The 22,687-nt window shown below is 43.1% G+C and overlaps 1 protein-coding gene and 2 non-coding genes across 3 annotated transcripts in view; 1 reads left to right on the top strand and 2 right to left on the bottom strand.

The window, feature by feature from the left end:
- fndc1 (fibronectin type III domain containing 1) overlaps nt 1–22,687 on the top strand; it is a 59,643-nt gene that overhangs the window by 21,834 nt on the left and 15,122 nt on the right. Inside the window, exons 4-16 of the mRNA XM_050058225.1 lie at nt 2,793–3,038; nt 3,684–3,782; nt 4,454–4,571; nt 4,692–4,879; nt 5,465–5,572; nt 6,554–6,742; nt 6,836–9,277; nt 9,556–9,671; nt 10,567–10,678; nt 10,844–11,209; nt 14,016–14,090; nt 15,088–15,231; nt 21,677–21,913. Of these exons, the coding sequence (XP_049914182.1) occupies nt 2,793–3,038; nt 3,684–3,782; nt 4,454–4,571; nt 4,692–4,879; nt 5,465–5,572; nt 6,554–6,742; nt 6,836–9,277; nt 9,556–9,671; nt 10,567–10,678; nt 10,844–11,209; nt 14,016–14,090; nt 15,088–15,231; nt 21,677–21,913 (4,440 nt within the window). The remainder of the gene's footprint in view (nt 1–2,792; nt 3,039–3,683; nt 3,783–4,453; nt 4,572–4,691; nt 4,880–5,464; nt 5,573–6,553; nt 6,743–6,835; nt 9,278–9,555; nt 9,672–10,566; nt 10,679–10,843; nt 11,210–14,015; nt 14,091–15,087; nt 15,232–21,676; nt 21,914–22,687) is intronic.
- Nucleotides 19–92, bottom strand: trnan-guu (transfer RNA asparagine (anticodon GUU)). The gene has a single exon. It is a non-coding gene; the product is annotated as a tRNA-Asn (tRNA).
- Nucleotides 923–996, bottom strand: trnan-guu (transfer RNA asparagine (anticodon GUU)). Its single transcript has one exon. It is a non-coding gene; the product is annotated as a tRNA-Asn (tRNA).

Raw genomic sequence — 22,687 nt, 5'->3', positions numbered from 1 at the left:
ACCTGGTTAAGAACAACACATCCCTGGGTGGGCTTGAACCACCAACCTTTCAGTTAACAGCCGAATGCGCTGGCCAATTGCGCCACAGAGACAAGCACACCTTAGGGCTCATTTATGCTCAATGTTAAATACGGATCCGGATACAGACGGAGCCTTCTGTCTGTGCTCTGCGTCCATTTCGTCCTTATTTCTGCACGTTTCCATAAAGCTTACAGATACGGGCCAAACTCACCTCCTACAACGCTGCCTCTGTTTTTGTCTTTTATGCAAGAGGTACATTATCAATATCTCCTCCACAGTTGCCGTGTTTGTTTTTGAGTTTGTTGTTGTCATAAACTTTTGACGCTGGGCTGCCTCCTGGAGGATATATTGGTTAACATCCATGCCAACGTAAAGGACGCATGGAAGTATGTGGGCAGTGTCGGTAACATCGTTTGAAACGGACATATACATTTTCGTACGTAAAGGGAGCATAAATGAGCCATTCGACTTGAGGGGGTGTGGCCTAACTCTATAAGCCCCTCCTACCTGTATTTGCTATTTACTTCAGGCTGGATCATATAACAGAAATCTCAATCATGGCATCATGAACTGAGAATTCATATCACCTTTTTGGTCTGTTTCCTGTTGTGAATGTCCTGAATTGAGAGGTATAATGCTGCTAACACTGCTTCCTAAATTTATATGTTCCTCAGTTTATTTTCCTGCCTTATGCAGACATTTAGAATCTAATGGTGAGGGATATTTTCATTCCAATTTTACTCTGCTATCAAATTCAATTAGTTTAGATAAAAGAAGATACTGAAGTGAACAATCTCTCCCACTGCTGTCTGAGTCAAACTTTTGCTCCTTGTTTCTTAACCAATAGCACAGTGGCAGTAACTTCTGTGTTCATATAAAGTCACATTGATTTTGAAGAACACGTCCCTGGGTGGGCTCGAACCACCATCCTTTCGGTTAACAGCCGAATGCGCTGACCGATTGCACCACAGAGACAAGTTCAGTTTCTTGTGAAGGGGGTGTGGCCACAATAAATATGCCCCTCTCACCAGCATTTCTGCTATTTACTTCTGGAAGTTGGACTGGCTAAGAAGGCAGAAACTTAGACACTTAGACACTTGAATCATGGCATTGTAAACTGAGCACTGAGCATCAGCTTTTTGGTCTGTTTCCTGTTGTGAATGTCCTGAATTTAGATGTGTAATATTATATAACCCTTATTCCCAATTGCCAGCTCTGACATGTAGAAGTTAAAGTGAAACTTGCAAAATACAGATATGTAGCTACACCAGGCCTCTCCTCTGATACCTCTTGTTTTGCCATAGCATTATGCTAACAATATGGAAAACTCATCCCCACAAATTGATGGGATTGATTCCTTATATGTGTGACATCACAGACCCCAGTCTGGTTTGAGACTGTCATTGGTACACTGCAGTTCCAGGTTGGAGATGTTCAGCCATGGTGCTGACTGTTGATTTTGCTTGTATGTTTTGTTGCACACAAAAACACCACATGGACATGTTAAAAAGATTAAACATTTGGTTTTCACTGGAGGTTCTTTAAGTTCAAGTTTAAGTTTAACTGGCTCCTGTCTGGGTTCATTTCCCCTTTTGACTGTAAATTTGACAGGTTAATGTAAAATACAGCGTCTACTAATTACACCTTTAACAGACAAACAGTTACAGATGGTTTGATGTCATGTTGGCAGACAGACACAAGGAACATACAGAACAGATTATCTAAGAACCTTGTACAGGTGCAGGAGAATCTTGGAGTGATCTGAAAACAGGAAAAGCAACATCAGAGGGAGAGTTGTTGCATTATCAGACAGCCAATTGTCCAGATTGAGAAACGGACTCAGCTGTGCTGGCAGCACAGAGGGGAGGATAGAGACAGAGAGACTTAAATACACTAACAGAGAGCTACAACAAACCTCCTCTTTCTTCCAGGGAGCCTTTCTAGTGTGCTTTTATACTCCTCCTCACATCCTCTTTGTCTCATTTTAGTTTCTGCCACATATACAGTGTCATGGTGGAAGCCCACCAGCACTAAAACTATCTCTCTCGCGCTCTTTTTAAGACATAGCTAAAGAAAACTTTTGGGTGTGGTGGCCTCTTTTGGGAAACTATTCTCAGTTGGCCCACCCTACCTGTTCGCTGAAAGGGGAAACCCTACACCACAGTATTTTTTTGTTCTTATAACCACTTTGAATTTCATCAAATTCACTTTCTTACATCAGCTGACTTGTCAGTACTCACCCAGCTGTGCATGCAGCTATCCTGATGGGAAACAGGGCAGATCCTTTTCATCTGACAGTGATTATGAGAAACGGATGAAGGAGGGATAAGAGGGAGGAGAGGACAGAAGAGGAGTTTTGCATTATGTTGCCAACGCTATCACTCAGCACTGCAGCCAGATGAGGGGGATTGTCTGGTTGTCTGAGTCAGTGTCTGAGTTGTTGTCCAAGATGGAGTCACTACTAGGGTGGGATTGAAGCAGGACACCAGGAGTTGGAGCAGATGACGGGGGGACATGGTGCGGTTCTGCGGCACGTCCCTTTTGCGAGAAATGTGCATGTTAGCTGACACTGTGGGGATGAAAGTGACATGTAATTATGTGTTTATCACTGAGCGGATGCATCTTAAGTGGAGCAATTACATTAAATGACTCTCCATGGTGATTAGTTTCAGCAAAGCCACAGAGGCAGATCCAGCCCAGAGCAGAGATTATGAATGAACTATGGGGTCGTAAAGGTAACACAAACTCTGACTTTTCCCCTCCACTGACAGGTCCCGCCAGGTCTCCACCAACTGCTGCCAAAAATCAGCCCTCTGTACGGCGGGCCACCAGGGTGGACAGAACAGCTCGCCCACAGGGTGTATCTAATACCAGGACACACAGGAGGGCCCCTCAGTCCTCATCAGGTCCTAGGCAACCTGAGAGAGCTGTGGCAGGAGCTCCCCCACTTGAAAGGAGACGCCAACACCACACCAAACCTCAATCTGACCAGAGAAACCGAAACACACCCAAACTAAGTAAGAGGACTCACATTTTACTCTCTTAAAGGTCCAGTGTGTGGGATTTAGGGGCATATACTAGAATATAAATTAATAAGTCTGATTTCTTTAGAAGAATTGTTGTGTTTTTGTCAGCTCAGAATGGGCCGTTTTTATCTACAAGGACGCTCCGTCCTCGTCTGCAAACTCTGCCATGTTTATCCACGCGAGCCAAACAGCATCAGAGAAACACTGATTTAAAACATGAAATGCTATAATCAGTGTAATAACCAGTTTTAATCACCTGGCCCGTTAGTTTTCAAGAGGAAGAGACCTCTGTAGATAATTCGGCTCCCAGTAAAACCTCCCCAACAACAAACACTGAAGGAATCCTAATTGGGAGTTCATGTTTGGTACACAGAAGAAATTTCAGCTGGTTGCAATCTGCAATCCTCACTGCTAGATGCCACTAAATCCTACACACTGCTTTTTTAAACACCAGACAAAGCTTTCACTTAAAGTAAAATATGATGCTGAGAAGACTGGCAGCCTCCAATGTACATTTTGCAAATCTTGTTTTATTCATGTAATGAAAATTAGCTAAATGCATACATTTTGTTTGCACTATCTTTAGTGTCCATAGTGTAAACCCTGGCCGTGCCTGGTATCCCTTTCTATTCATAGCATCTGAGTCCGTTCATGTGGTGTCACTGCAGGCACAGAAAGCCCTGGGCCGGAGCGCACCCGCCAACAGAGCAGTCGCAACCAAAACCACCACACCAGGTACATGCAGGTTTAGAAAACCTTTTTAGCATTGTAAATATCTTAAAGTAGCTCATCAATATCCTTGTAAGTTTGAATTTTTGATATTTGGTTGTGTTTGTTTGTTAAAATGTGAGAAACCAAAGGCAGGCCTTTATCCAAATAAGGTGATTTTTAAAGAATACTTCACCTGGCAATCGACCATTTGTGTATCAAGCACTGAGCACATTACCTTGAATTAGTGGAGGGAGTGTTTTTTCTTGCATGCCTCCTCAGTGAATGAAGAGCAGAGCCCAAACACATGTGCATGCCCAGGCACGCTTCTCTGCAGTGCATGAGACTGTTTCGACTGAGGTGTCTTAAATTGTAATGTTTCAGTAGAAATTCATGTGTTTGGGAAATACTGAGCATACCGATGAATGAATGAGGCTTTGTGGGAATTTGTAAACAGATGTATTGAAATAGTTTGGTTGCTGTTAAACATGATCTCTATTTACTTAAATTCATAAAGAATGTTCACACTTTTTGGATTCGCCATGAAGGCATGCAAGAAAAACAAAGTTTTCTTCATGAATTCAAGGTAATGATTGTTATTCAAATGGTCATTTTGAGGGTGAAGTATTCCTTTAATTTTGGTTTGGAGCTGGACATGTTTGTCTCTATGTCTTTGTGTGTCTGTATTTGTTGTCCAGAGCCACCGGAGTATGAGGCCCAGGACATCAGTGTCAGGGTCATGTCTCCTCAGTCGGTCCTCATCTCTTGGGTTGACCCTGCTGTTGAGCTGGGAAAGGTCAGCCCTGGGGAAGTCAGGTGAGGCCTGTTTAAGTATATGTGTGAAAGAAATTTGATTAAAAACCAAGATTGACTGAGTAATACAGAACGCTAACCCTTTTCACTGGAATAAAAACTTCTATATTTTCTCTAAACCAGATCATACACAGTCAGGTTCAGGGAAAAGGGTGAGTCAGCGCGCTGGGAGTACAAGGACAGCACCCAGAGGAGGATGATGATAGACACCCTGTCTGCTGACGGCATGTATGAGTTCTCTGTCAGAATCTCTCAGGGAGAAAATCAAGGGAAGTGGAGCGTTTCCGTCTTTCAGAGGACCCCTGAGTCAGGTATGCACACTGCACAGCCACTGCCTACTGACAGAATATCATTTTTGTAGGTCACAGTGCAGCTTAGGAAAAGTGATGAGTAGCGAGTCATGAGGGGAAGCTATAGAGAGCCAAAGCTCTCAGATATGAAAAGAGAAATTATTTCTGCAGAAAAGAATTCATGCCTGCATAACTCTGTCAGTTAGCTCATTTCTACTTATTTCCTCATACCACACTTCATCACATTCACTGCCTATTTGATATTGGATTCCAGCTTTGGCTGCAGCTCTGTCATGATTGCAGATTTTATACCATGTCATAGCAGCTCCTGAGCTGCGGTTCATTGGAATGTCAGCATTTACTGCCTGGCTCACAGCTCAGATATCCATCTGCAGTTCCATACATGATCTCAACGGGAGGTTCCTGACACCGTATGGCAGCAGTGCTTTTCTCAGTTGAAGCCTTCTGGCACAAACTCGCTGTTTTTACATTCTTTAAGCAGTAATTTCCTCACCCTGTTCCCTCTATGCTGCCTCTGGTTTCTGTCCGACTGCTCCTCCTCTCACCACTGTCTTTCCATTCACGTGTGTTCTCCTCACTTGCTAGCACCATCTGGGCCACCAGAGAACTTCGAGGTCAAGCCGCTGAGGGGGAAAGGAACAGCTGTTGTTGCAACATGGGATCCACCTGAGGAGCCCAATGGGAGGATAAGAGGTCAGGCCAGGAGGAATAAAATATATTCATTTTCTAAATTCAGCCAGCCCAGTGTAAACTCCCTGCTGGATTAGGAAACTTTCTGTTGTTGCCGTTACATAGATTACACCTGGCCCACTGTGACCCCCCGGTGCTGGGGTTTGCGCCAGCTGAATTCGAGTTGCTATAGCTGCTACTGAAGGTCCCTCTCTGGAGATTGCGCTTGCTCTCCTCCCAGCAAATACTCTACTAGTGGCAGGGAGTGGGGTCATAAATACAGTTATTAGTGTATCTACTCCTTTCCTATGCAGTATTTGGTGCTGCTGAAATACAAGTCAGAAAAACAGACTGACGTGAAATGAGCAAATGTCTCATGATATACAGTCTCTAGAAGTTTCTGATTCAGCTTTTCCCCATGGTCTGGTGTTAATAAGGTGAACAAAAGTACGAATACTTGTAGAATCGCAATACTTGAAAATTGCAATACCGTACATGTCGATGTCGCACCGGGGTATGTTATAGTACTGAATAGAAAAATAAGCATATTGTCCTAGTCCTAATGCATACCCATTGTTATGTGGGTATGTTAAAGGTAGGATCTGGAGGATTTTCAAACAAAACAAAATATAGACATATACAAATGAAATCCTGCTTAATCATCACCTACGGGCTTCTACTCATGTGTGGTGGTGACTCTGTTTGCAGAGCTCCTGCCCTTTAACTGTAATTTGATGTTTTTGTGAGCTCGGACCGCTTCTGGGCGGAGATTTCCCCAGCCAAAGAGAGAGCGCAGGTGCCGTGCCCGAGTGTGTCCAAGCATGCACCAGCGCGAGCCTTGCCTGAACCTCTTCTGTGAAGCCTTCTTCCGTACCTCCGGGCTCCGTACACCCGGACATCCGCGCATTCTCCAGACCCTACCTTTAAACATTTCTTGTATGATATGACTTTTTCTCCTGAATGGTCACATTTCATCTCTTAATGACATGCTCTACCTCCACTCAGAGTACATCCTGTCTTATGCTCCTGCTATGAAGCCGTTTGGAATGAAAACTGTGACGTACCGCAGCAGCACATCCACAGCCACCATAGACGGCCTCACACCGGGAGACCGGTACATCTTCAAGATTAGAGCGACCAACAGGAGGGGACAGGGACCACAGAGCAAGGCCTTCAGTGTTGTCATGCCAGGATGTAAGCATATTTGACTGTAAACAGTATGTGTGTGCATGTATCCTTCACATTTTGATAGATCCTAATTTCATGACAATTTTTGTCTACTGCCAGCCAGCAGCACTGCCTCGTCGTCTTCAAAAACCACAGACAGCCGCAGGACTACTCACACTCCTTCCAAACAGGATACTGACCATGAGGAACCTGACCTCCAGTCAACAGAGGAACCAACCACTCCACCACGCCCCGCTGTACCTGCCAGCAGGCGTGTACGCCCACTTTCCCAGTCACGCTCCTATCACAGCATCTTCTCCTCTGTAAGGGGCTCAGTCAGGAACACAGTGAACAGAGGGTCATCCAGAGGAAGAACTCAAGACAGAGAAGATGAGGAGGAGGAAGAAGAGATAATACCCACAACACCACCTCCAGTAGTAGAGACGACAACAATGGAGGTTGTGCCGGAGACAAAAGAGCCAGACAACGAAGTTTCCCCTGAATTTGAGGAGGAAGAGGGATACAATGAAGAGCCTCTGACTACTAAGACCCCCAGCCTCAAAGTTTTGACGCCCTCCCCAACCAAACCTCAACCCAAGCCAGGGGCTAGAAGGGCCATTAAGATTAGGGTTCATCAAAAACCAGGCTCCAAGGCTGCTTCCTCTTCATCCACTTCTTCATCTTCTTCTGCTTCATCCTCCTCTTCTTCTGCCTCTTCCTCATCTTCTACTACCTCTTCATCCTCACCCTCTACAACTTCATTATCCTCCTCCTCACAAATTCAAGAGTCAGCAGCCAGTAGAAAGGACTATGTGGCTTCCACGTACCCAGAACATAAAGACACCTATGATAAGCCCAGTGTAACACATATTAAACCCTCCCCTACACTTGTAAAAGAGACAGAGGCTACATCTGATGGTAGAGGTTCGGCTCCAGCAGGTCGCACCAATGGTTCTGGGTTGGGCTCTAGATACGGTTACAGTCGAAGACATCCTGGAATTTTGTTTAGAGGTAATTCAACTCGAATGCTTAATGGTTACAAACCTGCCATCACCACACAGTCAAATTTGCCAAGCAAAACTCCGAACCAAGCAACTTCAAACACACGTAGTTCAGCAACATCACAGTCCACTTTGCCAGACAGGACTCAAAATCAGGGAACATTGCATACTTTCAATTCTAGGTCCCCTTCAGGAAGTGGAACTCACAGCCAGGCAGCATCAGATCCATATACAAATTCCCAGAGCTCAGGCACCAATCCATCCACCACAGACACATCAGGCTCTTCTCAATCAACGTCACATAGAGGATCCCACAGCTCTGCAACTTCACACAACACACAGAGCTCAAACACGTCACCTGAGCAAGACACGGCACACAGAGAGGAAAATTACGACAGTAAAAACAGAAACACAGACACAGAAGTTACTAAAGTTGAAGAGCCTACTTCAAGCTCAAAACCACAACCCACAGAGGAGGAGAGAGGGGAGGGAGAGGGAAGGGAGGAGAGCAGTAATACAAAACCTACGGTTCCTCGTACAAGACTTAGCCCCTCATTTGCTGAAAGGTTCCCTTGGTTAGCTAGCCGTTACCCAGGAAGGTTTGGTTCAGGGTCGAGAGCCTCATCTTCCAGGCAGGATGGTAGAACCCCCTTGACCAGGACGTCATCTTCTGTGGGGGCCGGCAGACCAGTCTTGAGTCGGACACCCACCAGGGTTTCCGGGGCCACAGGTGCTGCAGGAGTATCCACGATACAGGAGACTAGTGAAGATACAAGAACTCATGACTCACTAAAAAACACAGTGGGGGCGGGTTCAGTTAAGCCTTTGACCAAACACAATACAGAATCTAGTGATGCTAGAAACCCAACTACCTCATCATCTTCCTCTTCAGCTGCCTCTTCCTCAAACTCTGACTCCCATCGTTCCTCAGATGGACACGGTGAATCAAGTGAGCCCGTCCATAGAGGAACCACTGATGTCAATAACAACGATCATAATGAGGATTATCTTGATGAAAGGAACAGAGAAGTTAGTGGAAGAAATGATAAACTTACAGACTCCACAACAGCCCAAAATAATCCTACTGAGCCTCACAGAAACACAGAGGACAATGATAGTGTGGATACAGGGGAAACTTCTCCCAGGACAAGACCTGGTTCACCATCTGGAGGCACTCCAACTTATCGTCGTCCTGGTGTTGGGGTCAGTGGGAGGGTACGCTCTCCTCTGCTGGCTAACAGGCAGTTTGGTGGATCTAGGCTTCCCATCAGACCACAGCCAGCACAGAATTCAAGGCAGGGTTCTTCAACATCCGATGCCTCTTCAGCTTCTTCCTCAAATGTTCCCCAGCCAGTTTTGACCTCAGATCGTGACGTTGGCAGTGGCACTACTGTGACAAAGACAGGGGGATTAATTGGAGGCAACTCCCAGTCCGCATCATCATCCACAGCATCTAGAGACAGCCTTAGGGGCCAGGGGAGCCAGGGAGGCCGGTCTCGCTATCCCATCATCAGAGGGAAACCAACCAACGGAGGACAACTCAAACCCAGCAATGGAAACGGTAAAGTCCATAGGTGAAGTGTGTAGAATTTAAAATCACTACAACCACTGCATTACTCCCCAGGTACAAGGATTTGCTTGAGCAAAAAGCTAAATGATAATATGGTTGATACTAATCAGTACATTATTTAGTAACAACTTTCATATTTTTCAAATCACACCCTAAACTGTAGAGAACGGTATTTTGTTCTCGTGTATGCTGAGTGTGTATTATGGAAACGAGAAATAAACCTGGTTCAGATTCTCAATATGACGCTGCTTACACTGTATAATTGTTAGGTAAAAATGGACGACCCAACCTGACAGCAACAAGCGATAAAGACTCCTCTTCCTCTCATGGAATCAGCAAGGCCGTTGGTCAAAGGTTTATTACCGGACCTGATGGAAACAAATGGGTAACTATGTTTAAAGAACTGATTGTAACCTTGGTTGTAATCTTACGTTGTGATGAATCTTACTCTTGAGTAATTTATTGTGTTACTGGCTTGTTGTAGCATGACATACTGCAGATTATACTGTAATGTTAGCCTGGCAGCACCACTGATCTGCAAATTCAAGTCAGTCTGGAATCTCCAAGTTCATTTTCGATATCCAAGGGGAGTTAGCAGTGGCCGTAGAACAAAATGCCGCTGGATGCAATTTGATACACGTACAACCAATTACAGCAATGAAACGTTGTACTGCCCCATCTTTGTGGTGAACAGTGGGGCCAATTGGTAAATTAAACTTTAACCAAATCCTGTCGGAAGTACAGCAAACACATCTTTCTTATCAACAAAAGCTTCAAGGGGAAAAATGTGCAGATTTTCAACCAGTTCTGTGTCACCACAGTGCGTGCAGATAAATGGTGTTTGGCATCGGCAAAAGTCTGCCAGGTGTTGCATCACTCACCGGTCCCCGCCAGTGTTTAAGCTGGGAGGTGCTGGCAACACAGAGGGAGGGTGAGCGTTGTTCCGTTGCATGCACGGCCCATGTTGCAATGGCAAAGAGCTGGTTGAAAATCACAAGTGCAACTGTTTGTTCTTCCGTTAGAGAAAATATACAGTCCAGTTTGTTTAATGATGATACATTAGCAAATTCAATAGAACCTTCCACAGCAGCAGCAGCCATCTTGGTTATTTACAAAAATGTCTCAGTGGCGCTCCTCTGTCAGTCATTGTATCAAACCACCCCATATTAGCTAAACAGCTATGATTGGTTGGAAATCTGTTTGAAGGGGGACCAGACCTTCTGCCATACTTTATCTATATATTGTTAATATAGATTTACTAAATCTTTCTGTCTCTCCAGGTGGTTGACTTGGAGCAGGGGGTTCTCATGAACCAGGATGGACAAGTTCTTCAGGACTCCAGTGGCAAACCTAAGAGAGTGGTGCTTGGAGAGGATGGACGCACGATTTTTGGTGATATGTTTTAGTGTGTCTTACATGACATTTAAACATACAGTATACAACTTGAACTTGTATTCAAAAATGGCTTTAATCACTCTCATTAGCTTACTGCTTAAGACAAAGTCATAAATATTTTGCTTCCCCTCCTCCTTGCTCCTACACTCCACTGATGACCAGACCATATGGGCAGCCCCCTGGTAAACGAGGAAGGTATGGCTCTGTTTGGCCACGGCCGAGACAGCCGGCCTGTGGTCAACCCCAAAGACAAGGTCCTCATGGTTGGAGGGAAACCTCTTCTTGGCTTGGACCTTCCGCACCACAGGACCACTACTACCACCACTACCACCACCGCCACCACAACTACCACCACCACCACTACAGCCCCTACCACCACACCTGAACCCACCACCACTGAGTGGTTCATAGAGGAATCTACCACTGAAGCACCTTTCCCAACCTGTCCACCCGGAACCTTCTCCAGAACAGATGAATTCGGGTATCCACTGGTGGATCCAGACGGAATATTGGACTGTTATCCAGAAGGTGAGACCTTGAGAAACACATTGAAATTCATCATAATGCACTGCAAAATGCATTTTAAAAGATTTATTGACAGAGATTTATGCTATAGGAATGAAACAAAATACTGCAGTGCAACATTTCTTAGTAAATAGCTTTTCCACATAGCTGAAGTCAAGTTCAGTGAAGCAGCCTGAATAGCGAACATAAATACGTATGACCTCACTAAATCTCTCAGTTGTATTGTTTGTCATATCCATCTAGGCCAAGGCCGTGAGTGTTTCCTGTCTATACCCTCAGAGCCCTATAATTCTATAACTGTATGTCTTGTGTGATCTCGTCAGTGTGTGTGTGCGTGTGTGTGTCTCTGTGAGACCACAGGAACCACATGTAAGTCTCCACATCTGGGGCCTGACTGTGGTCAGAGCACTGCTGGTTTAGACAGAGCTGTCAGTTGCTCACTGGCATTTGTGTTATCGCACAAAGACAATGAATGAAACATACTTACACACATGCATGAACACACAAAGCATGGCTGGTATAGTCATTACAGCACACATGGTGGGGGAAAAAACAATAAAACAAAACCAAGTCTATAAGATCAGAGTTGTAGATTTGCAATAAACCAAAAAAACTAAAACAGAAGGTAGCTTTGGTTTTTTTTAAAGATTATTTTACACAAACAAATCTATGTGAGCACAGAGCTGCCATTGTCAGAAAACAAATGTTATTTGTGTTGCGTTAGGAACTTTAAATTGCATTGTAATGTACAAATTATTATCCATAATCCATATTAGTCAGGCTTTTTAATTATAAACAGAGAAGAAGTATTACTGCAGCTAAACTGAGGAACATGATGTGAACATTTGAAGGAACTGATGAAGTATTTGGTTTGGGGCTAATCCTGCCAAGCAGTAATAGATTTTTTTTTTTTATGTGTGTGTTTGGATCCTATATATATACAAATATAGTAATACTGATGTATACCTTCAGTGTAGTCTCTGAGATATTGTTCTCCCCACAACAACGGATAAATCTCTAAACAGGAGCTCATTATACTACAAAAACTTCTCATTATAATGACAACATTGCCTCGTTATGATGACATACGGTGCAGTATAATAGTAAACTCTCCCACTGTAACAAAACAGGCGACTATGACAATGATTTTTGTCCCACTGTGGCAGCTCTGTACCATACAGTGCCCATTATTAGTGTTGCAGAAGCACTTATGAGCTCAAACACGCCCAGCAAACTGAGACAGCTGGAAAGATGTTTCCTCGTAAAGTCTAAAATAAAGAATGTGGGGCCAGAATGGATTTTACAATATTTTTTCACTCACTCATCACACTCTTAAAGGGACAGTTCACCCCTAAATCAAAAATGCACATTTTTCGTCTTACCTGTAGTTCTATTTATGAATCTAGATCAGGGGTCTTCAACATTTTTCAGGCCAAGGACCCTTCAGCTGAAAGACAGACGGAGCAGGGAATCCCTACATATATAAAATTGGCATGCATATTAAACTGGGCCTACATTAACGTGCAGGGCGGCCTAAAGTGCCATGTCTCAACATACCTTGATATGGTGCATATAATACTAAGCTATTAAAATGAAAATTATAAACAGATTCATATATTTATACACCATGGATTCTTGGGTTAGTTAGGAGTTAGTCTGTCACCAGTGCTGTGCAATGAGAAGTAAATGTTTTTCTTCATTAATAGGCTGATTTATCGTTGCTAATATGTTGGATACACCCCTAGGGGTGACAGACCTCCTGTTGAAGACCCATGATCTAGATTGTTGTGGTGTGAGTTGCTAATTGTTGGAGATATTGGCCTTCTCTCAAATATAATTGAACTAGATGGCACTCGGCTTGTGGTGCTCAAAGTGCCACAAATACATTTAATAAAATTCAACAGCAATGTATTTTTTCAGAAATCATGACCTGGTTGCTCAAGATAATCCACAGACCTTGTTGTGAGCAGTTTTATGCGGGAACTATTTTCTCTCTGCTGAACTACACCCCCAAGTATCACTGCGCAGAAGGAAGTGCGCATCTACTCATGGACGAGAAGCTCATGTTTGTGATAGCACAAGCTGTAAACACTAATGCCATCATCCTCGGCTGAGCTGTAACGTTAGCTAGCTCAGTGGTGCTATTTGAGCTAGCAGTAGATGCGCAGTGATACAGTGGGTGTAGTTCAGTAGAATGAAATAGTTCCTACATAAAACTGCTCACAACAAGAGTCTGTGGATTACCTGGAGTAACCAAGTCCTGATTTTTGGAAAGAAACATTGCTGTTGAGTTTTTCTAATGTACAGGTCTGATTTTCAAGACCTGCTCCCAAACCTAAACTGTGACTTGCAATGCCGCAGTCACCACGCAACCTGTACATATGACCAATTAGTTCTGCAATCCAACCCGACCCGACCCTCTGACACAAGATCTGCAGCCTGACCTGAAAACACCTGTTAGTAACACACCTGATTGAAGCAACTCTTAAATTCCAGCTGGCGCAGACGACAGAGCTGATACACAAAGTCAGCAGTCAGAGGATTAAAACATTGAAACGTTGAATTAAATTTCTATTATTTTCATTTTATTGTAATTTATTTATCACCTAACATCTGCCATCCAAGCCGCATGTTTTTTGTTTAACCCCGAGCCGAACCCAATGCAGGACTCTACCACAAGCTGAGTGCCGACTAGTTCCATTATATGTCTATATACGTGGGTGTTTCTGTCTACGTGTGTGTGCCAGCTCAGAAATGTGTACACGGTGATGCGAGATTGATGCTCCAGCTTGTTCTGCTTCTCTGACAGAGGAATCCTCAGGAATGGAAATGGACCACATGGTTACAGGGAACATGGTGCCTGATGCTTTAGCTCTTAAGAAAGGTATTGGCTGAGTTTGGCTTTCGGACCGACCTACCGCCACTGGGCTGGGATGGACTAATCTGCACTATAATGCTCATTGTCCCTCGACTGTTGACTGCACTGTTTGTTTATTGTCTGTTTATCTGTCAGTGGATCTGTTTGCTAGCTCTTTCTGTCTCTTCCTCTTCGCCTTGCCTGTGGTCTTCCCTTTGTTTCTCTTCTTGTACGTTTGTTTGGCTTGGTCTTGGTTCATGGCTGGGGTTTTGGATATTTTCCATCATGGGCTGTTTTTAATCACTCTTATTCCAAAAAAACGGACCATGTGAACTGCATTACTAAGCTGAAGAGAATGCCCTGGCTTATGATATTTGCTGTTCTTAATGTTGCTTTGTAATATAATAGATGAACCCGAGCTTCAGCCAAACACTAGCTGAATGGAAAACTGCAGCCTTTGTACTAATTTCACTACAGGTGTTTGGATCTCTCAAGGTCGCACGTGAGCAGCGTTTGATATTTTCTTTTGCCAGGGTTTTGCTAGAAAAGACACACTGAGCATAAGAATATTTTCTCAGCGAATCCCTGCCATGGCTCAAAGCTGGTTGCATGTGTTTGGACCATGATGTAATGCCAAGGCCCACTGATGCAGCACAGGGAAAAAAACTGTGATGAAAGCAGAAGGAACTAATTGGATTTCACCCACTGAATCCCTTAACATTTGTCAGCCGTGGAGACTTGTGAAATGGACGTTGTCTTCAAGCCCCCTCTCACATGGAAAATATGGGTAGCAAAGCATTACATAAGAATACAGCTTTGGGTGTTCGGGGGAAAAAGGGGTTATTTGGAAGTGAGCTCGCACATCTGCCCACAATTAATTAAATCGATTTGACACTCTTATTCCGTAGATCATGGTGCCAATTACAGAGGATTAATGGAAGACAGCAGCATGTTATTGAGTTAGGATGTAAATAATATAAATCTGTGTAAATCAAAGGCTCACTGACACATGTGTTGTTGCCAGATGAGTATTTTGTCCAGACCACCATGCCACCCACAACCACAATTACCACCATCATGGAGATCCCGACTCTGGAGACAGACAACAGACCCTCTAACCATGGCCCGTCATCTGAGTTTGACCTCAGCGGGAAGAAGCGATTCACAGGTACAGAAATAAGTGTTTATGAACAAGTGTATGCTCATGTATATTTGCTCTTGCACACTCTCTCTTCCCTCTCTTTTTGGTGCACAACTTAAAGGGTAAGCTCTGATTTTTTTTCAGCCTGGACCTTATTTTGCCATGTTTTTGTGTCTATAAGTGACTAATGGGAACAGCAGTTTTTAAATTGGTTCAGTATTGAAAGTGCGTTGCAGACCGCGGTAGCTAAACAGTCTGCAGTGTAGCCATTCAGGGCATGGTCGCACCATCAATGTACGTCCACAAAAGTGTTTGTTTTTGCCACTGACTGGCTCAGATTATTATTTTAATGTCTGACTATGAATGGAAAGGATCCCTACAGAGATAGGCCTTTTTGTTAAAGAGTGACATACTTTATGTTTAACCAGGAACAGCCTCAAAATAGCTATTGCAGAGCTGACCAGACTCCATTTAAATAAACATTAATTTTATTACAGTGAAACACACTTCATTCACGGTTACACATAGGTTGTGAATAAAATGTTGAAGCCTATAGAGAACAAAGACAAGTCACAAAAAGCATATGAAGTCTATATCCTCGTTAAGACCAGGATACTTTAAAGCATCCAGCTGATGGATCCAAAAAGCTTCCCTTTAATTTGAGTTTCTTTATTCTGCCCCAATAACCAAGTGCCTTTTTTGTCTGCTGGAAGATGTGAATGCATAAGCCTGTCCCTAAGCATGGGGGCACATCTAAAAGAAAGTATAGGGGGTTTAGGTACTCAACAAAATATCACTCTCAATAATGGCCCAGTTATTTTAAATGATACGTTTAATTTGTTCAGCATGTGTACTGTATCACACTCAAGTGACCGTGTTCTGTCAAAAGCCCGCTTCACCACAATGGGTTTGCAAGCTCTGTTTAAAAACCTATTGGACATAGCTTCAGCCTGTTGTACGAAATCTGTCTCTTCATTACAAATGCGTTGCAGGCATTGGAACTGGCCATATGGGATGTTTTCTTGAAGGCGTGGGGGTGAAAAACGTCTGCTCTGAGGATTGTGTTGCATGAAGTACTCTTTCTAAAAAGAGTTGTATGTAACGGCCCCTCAGGCCTCTTAAAAATTGTCAGGTCCAAAACATTAATAGTGTGCTGAGAGTATTTGATTAGAGAGCTTAATATTGTTCACCAACTCTTGTTTGGTTGAAATAAACCCTTAGTTAGATGTGAAAATATGTTGGCTCTGTACACATTACAATTACTGTTTATGTAAATTGGGTCTAATGGAATTGGCGATAGGGATTTTGGGGCTGTTCCTGGTAAAAACAAAAAGGATCCCACTCTTTAACAAAAAGGTCTATCTCTGTAGGGATGCTTTCCATAATGGTGTCAGACACTTATAATAACAATCTGAGCCTGTCAGTGGCAAAAACAAGCACTTTTAGTGGACGTAAATTGACAGTGAAAACATGCCACAGGTGGTTAAATTGCAGCCTGTTTTGCGCTGTTCCTCAATACTGGACCTGTTTCAGAAACTCTTGTTTAGTCCCTATTATTCATCTAGACACAAAAACACAGGAAAATAGGGTCCAGGTTTCAAAACACTGAACTCACCCTTTAACATAATCTCTTCCAGAGTTGGCTTGAGTTTGATGTGCAGCTCTAAACTTAGATTTAATATCACATTTCCATTATACATGATAGATCTATTTCCAAGAGGAACTTTTACCCCCTCAGACGGATTAGACTTTTATGTGTGTGTTTCTTCCAGAGTTCAGCTATGGGTTTGCGGTGTAGCTTTAAACTCAGATTTTAGATTAATAGCAAATTCTTATTATCATCAAGATAAATCACTTTTTAAACAGAGTTTTATTTTGACCTGATGTATGACAAACAAGCCTCTAACAGGAAGTATGGAAATATACTATATGTATAATATATTATTTTTATTTGTTTCTATGAGTTTAGTCGACTGTAAATGCCAGAGAAAGAAACATATTATCTTAACCTGACAGCACAATAAACAGAATACGTCTTGCTAAGAAAGTCATACAGCATGACCGACCATGTACGCCTGGCGTCTGTGTATTACATGTTTTTGTCCTTGTTCATGAGCGTGTATGATGAATGACTCGCTGTGCTGTAAATAACGCTAGGCTGATGGGAGTTCTGTTTAGTTTTGTCAGGGAGTAATAAATTTGGACCTCTATCTTGGCTTCTCAGCAATGCCTCATAAATATACAACCCTCTCAGACTTTACAGTAACCATGGCCAAAAATAGGAAAAGTAAAAAAAAGTAAAAAATGGTGGTGTAACTTATTATTTCCTCATCCATATCATAATGTAGGTAATCGAAGCCACAGGAAAGCACTCAACTATTGAACTGTGAAAGTAAGTGTATCTCTAATAGTGGATTCAAATTGGTTCCATCCATGCCTAATTGGATCATAATAGCAGAGTTCACTGAGGACACATAGTTCAGGGTCTCAACCCCCTGCTTCCTTTTTATTGTTCCTATGTGCTGACTTTGGCCTCTCAAACCATATCACCTCATCTGGTTGCACAAACAGGCCGTGATATCCTCCTGACAGAAATAAAAACAGCATCTACTTGACTCCAGCCCTCTAAAAACTCCATCATGTCAGAGGTCCTTTCAATAGTGCTATGTTTAATGACTGTATTTTTGTCATGTTTCAGCTGTCGAAATAACTAGTGCAAAGTTACTGAAACCACAGGCTCTAATAGTACAAGCATTAACACATGAATAACAGAGAGTACTTATTATATAGCTTTGGAGGTGTTTGTCGGTAACATAGTTGGAACAGAGTCATTTGATTTTCTCAGATAAAAGCAGAGATCATCTATTAAGAGATTAGCAAAATATAACCCACAACATGGAGGCAGAGAACCTCCACATACCGTGCCATGTTATTTTCAAAACTTAACAAGTTACAGTGGATTATTCCACTTATAGACCCTGACAAATAAAGGTGCTAACTAAAACCATGTAGGGTCTTTTAGCTTGTCCCCATATACCTCTTTTCTACCGCCCTGGAACGGTTTCTGGTTCAGAACCCCAAAAGTTGTTTCCCATCTGGAGCCGATAAATATCAGCATTTCCTTGACCTGAAGTGCGAACCATGACAACATCATTGGGTGTGTCATGATCTATAGGCTGGAAAGAGAGGATGGAGTCTTGCACATAATAGTGTTCTGCATATTCTTATCAGTCACCGTGGTGCAGTGGTTTGCATTGTCACCTCACAGCAAGAGGGTTCCTGGTTCGAATCGAGGGTGGGGGGTTCAAACAAATATCTGTAATAACAGAACGAGAGCTTGCAGGTAATCAATGCATTCTGCCATTTTGCTACTGCTGTTTACTTCCATTGTGCTTTGTGCAACGCCCTCTACCGATGACACGTCCTTGATTACGATGGTTCTACTCAAGACTGGTGAAAATGTGGTCTGGTTTGCTAGATAGCACCAAGGTTCCAGGAATCCTGAAAGGAACCAGTTAAAGAACCAGAGCTAATTTCGTAGAACTAGCTCTGCCAGTGGTGCAGTGTTTAACATTGTCACCTCACAGCAAGAGGGTTCCCGGCTTGAAACCAGGGTGGAGGGTTTGAACCCAGGGTGGTGGAGTTCTCTCTATGTCTGCGTGGGTTTACTCCAGGTACTCCGGCTTCCTCCCACAGTCCAAAGACATGCAGGTTAATTGTTGACTCTAAATTGCCCGTAGGTGTGAATGGTTGTCTGTTTCTATGTGTCAGCCCTGTGATAGTCTGGCAACCTGTCCAGGGTGTACCCTGCCTCTCACCCAGTGTCAGCTGGGATAGGCTCCAGCCCCCCTGCGACCCCTAACAGCATAAGCGGTTGTAGAGAATGAATGAATAAAGGGATAATGGGAGAGCCCTTTCTGTTCCTTCGTAGAACCTTTCATAAAGCCCAGTCCAGACTGAAGATTTGCAACGAGATGAGTTGAAACTTGTGACTGCTTGCAATGTGCCTGTCTGCAATGTTCTGAAAGCCTGCCAGTTCACACCAATGTGGCTAGACGAGATGGTTTATTGTCTCCAGAGCAATAACTCTCTGTACTACTAGGATAGTGATAGTGAGATACTTGCTACAGCTGCATTTGTGGTAGTGATGAATCGGCAAAAACATAAACAAAATTACCTGAACTTCAGGGTCACTGATAATGAAGAAAAAAATGGGTGCGCTGCACTGGGTTAAGGCACTGTGTGTAAAAAAAAATTGATGCTCTTCTAGGATAGGGTAAATAGTCACATAAAGATAAAAAAACGACAACTGGCCAGCTCATGGTACAGGCAGACAGTCCAAAAATGCATCCGAGGCACTCTGACTGTAGTTAAAAATCCTTTACTGATTCATGGCTAAACTAAGGCCTTGTGTCATTGGTTTATCTGTTAGCTTAAAGAGAAGATTTATGACTGTGCCTTTATCAGCTTCAGATGGACCGTATTCATAACAAATACGCCACAATCATTAAGATATCAGTGCACATTAATCAGTCAGTGAGTAGGCTGTGTGTGAGACATGTGCACACACAGCACATATTAAAATAACTCTGCAGCAACTCAATATTGCACATACTATTCATTAAGTTGGGTGACTTACAAGAGATTATAAAAACAATGGTTAAAATCAATGGAATGGAAGCCAAGATATCATGACTATTGGTCCTAGGCATGAATCAAGCTTTACATCATGCAACTCAAGCCATGTAAGAGGACCTATGGCTCATTTTTCAGACTTGACACAGCTCCTTCCAAATACTTTACAGGCTATGTAGCACTTCCCATGCGAGTAAATTGACTTTGACATATAAAATTGGTGGAGTGTGAAATAATGCTCAGATTCTGGCCAATGAAAATAAACGGTTATCATTCAGAATGCGAATGAGTGCCGTTAGTTTCAATGCAAGCCTGTTGCTTTTCTAACGAGGTGGATAAGTCCTTGAATAATGGCTTCACATTCGTTCACTGACAGATTAAATGCAACTTGTCACTGTGACTTTTCTATTGATTATTGTTAGAGACCTTTTAAAAGGGAAGATTTATGGCTGTGTCTTTATCAGTGCGGTGTCAGCACAATCAGTATCATCTGCTCCAGAAGCAACAGGGGGGACGATAACGTGTCTAACTCTGGACACCATCTATCTTGGTAAACAACGGCTGTTTTGTGATCAAACCTCACATACATGTGGAACCATCTGAAAGCTATTACTCTCCCTGAGATAAAAACAGGCAGGAGAAGAAGAGCAGTGGAAATAATAAAAGTTAAGGGTGCTGACCGCAGCACAGAGAGAATTCTGCGTTGGCTTGATACAGAGACATCCTCTCTCCTATTTATTAGCTTAATATATTCTAGGTCCTCTTCAGCAGCCTGCCAGTCCACTGACATCCTTTGCGTGAACTGTCTGACAGAGCCTTCCCCTTAGTCTCCTTATCTGTCCAGGCATGGGTTGAATGAATCTTGCCCGAGGTGAGACGTGGGACAAAGAGTATTAACTAATAATTCTCAGCAGTTGTGTGAATCTTCTTTACAGGAAGATCCAGATGGATGGAATTTGCCACATTGGACTAAAAGATGAGTACCAGGATATTTGGACGATTCCAATGCTAATTTATGCCTTACTAGACTGATATTAGAGTCGACATTATGTGAACTGTCCTGATACCGTTTCCCAGTGTCATTTGATCCAAGTCTGGCTCAGGCACGCCAGTTTTCGTCAGTGTTTTCGGATTTGGCTCTTCAACAAGCAGAAGAAGACAGACAGAAGAACACATGAACAGAGCGAAACATCTGGATCCTCTGTGTTCATGAGCTTGCACTGATCCTGGACATGTGGGCGCTGTACAGAAACGCAGCGTTACAAGCACCCTGTGTATAGACAGACACATAAATCTGCTCACCTTGACGACAGATCATGTATCTCAGGGTTTGAATCCGTAATACGTAAGCAATATGACTGGGTATACACAAACGGTAGGAGCCTGTGACAGCCCTAAACCGTACAGCCTCAGAGACTGTGTGGTGATTGTGTAGATCCTGACACGTGTTAGACTCTTGGCCTGCACAGAGGGCCAATCATCTGGGGAGGTGGGAGCGACTCCAGGCTCCAGCGGTTCCCTCCAAATCCCAGTCAGACTAGGAATTGTGGGATATCTGAAGTATTCACAGCTGTAGGTCCAGCTGGCATTTCCAGAGTCGTTGAAAACAAACAAAAAGAGACAAAAAGGGGAGGAGAGGAAACAAAGAGAAGATACGGGGGCGTTCACATGAGCCCCTAAATTAACTTCTGGCAGCTCGTGTGAAAAAATAGCGACCAACAAACTACAAATTATTTCTAGGACCCACCAAATAAAAGTTGTATGACTTTTCATAAAATGCAGCATAAATATTTGCATTCATTATTGACTCCTTTATATAACTATTTCCTACCACTAGCTCCATATGTGAACTACATCCGGAAGGACCCGGCTGCTCCCTGCTCCTTGACGGAGGCTCTGGAGTATCTTCAGGTCGACGTCCTAGAGGACCTGATGGAGAAGGACAGCCTGGCAGCCAATCAGAAACTGCCTCCCAAAAACAAGCCTCATAACCTCACTGTGGTCGCCATGGAGGGCTGCCACTCGTTCATCATCCTGGACTGGGGCCGCCCACTGAAGGATGATATGGTGTCGGGTAAGAGATGTTTTTCCCCAATTTTAAAGTTGACATCAAACTAAAATTATTTTTTCCTTAAAAAAGGTTTTTAAAAAAATAGCACCAGTGACAGAACCAGATGTTGTAAACATTCAGGGCGTAGCCCAAACTCAGGGGCCCCCGGCAGCCATACGCACTGTTTTTCAAGTCATTTGAGATGATACAATGCCCAGAAATCTATATATCATTTTGAAACAACAAGATAGCTGCTGAGGAAAAAAAAAATCCAGTAGTGCCAACATTATATTTTGTATCTAACTTTTCTCCAACTGTCTTCATCATTCTGAAACTACAACAAATGTTGAGGATAATACATTTTCATTCCTGCCTCATAAAAAGAGGCAAAAACTGTCTAATGTTCCTATTTTTAAGTTACACAACATAGATAGGGTATGGATTTGGTGTAAACAACATCACTAATTTCATATTAAAGGAGCTATATGTAAGAAATCTAAAGCAAATAGTCGTAAAATCATCCTAATATGTCACAGAGACTAAGGAATAATGTTCATATAACATACTGATCTCACCGACAATAGTACAGCCAGAATATTTTTTACAGTCCGCAAATCATGTTTATGTTTTGAATTTGTGTTTTGGCCTGTTGCGCCACCCACCGCCGTCTACCAGTCACACAGTCAGTAGAGTCTCAGCATCAGTTACAGTTACAACTGAGCTACAGCAGCACAGCAAGCAGCATTAGCAGTGTCCCGGTACATAACATTAGCAGCTGGCTCCTCCTCAGCTGTATCC

This window comes from Epinephelus moara, chromosome 12 (assembly GCF_006386435.1).
Source record: "Epinephelus moara isolate mb chromosome 12, YSFRI_EMoa_1.0, whole genome shotgun sequence".
NCBI classification, from domain to species: domain Eukaryota; kingdom Metazoa; phylum Chordata; class Actinopteri; order Perciformes; family Serranidae; genus Epinephelus; species Epinephelus moara.
Note: the sequence above shows the minus strand (reverse complement) of the source record. Positions and strands in the feature narration are given on the sequence as shown.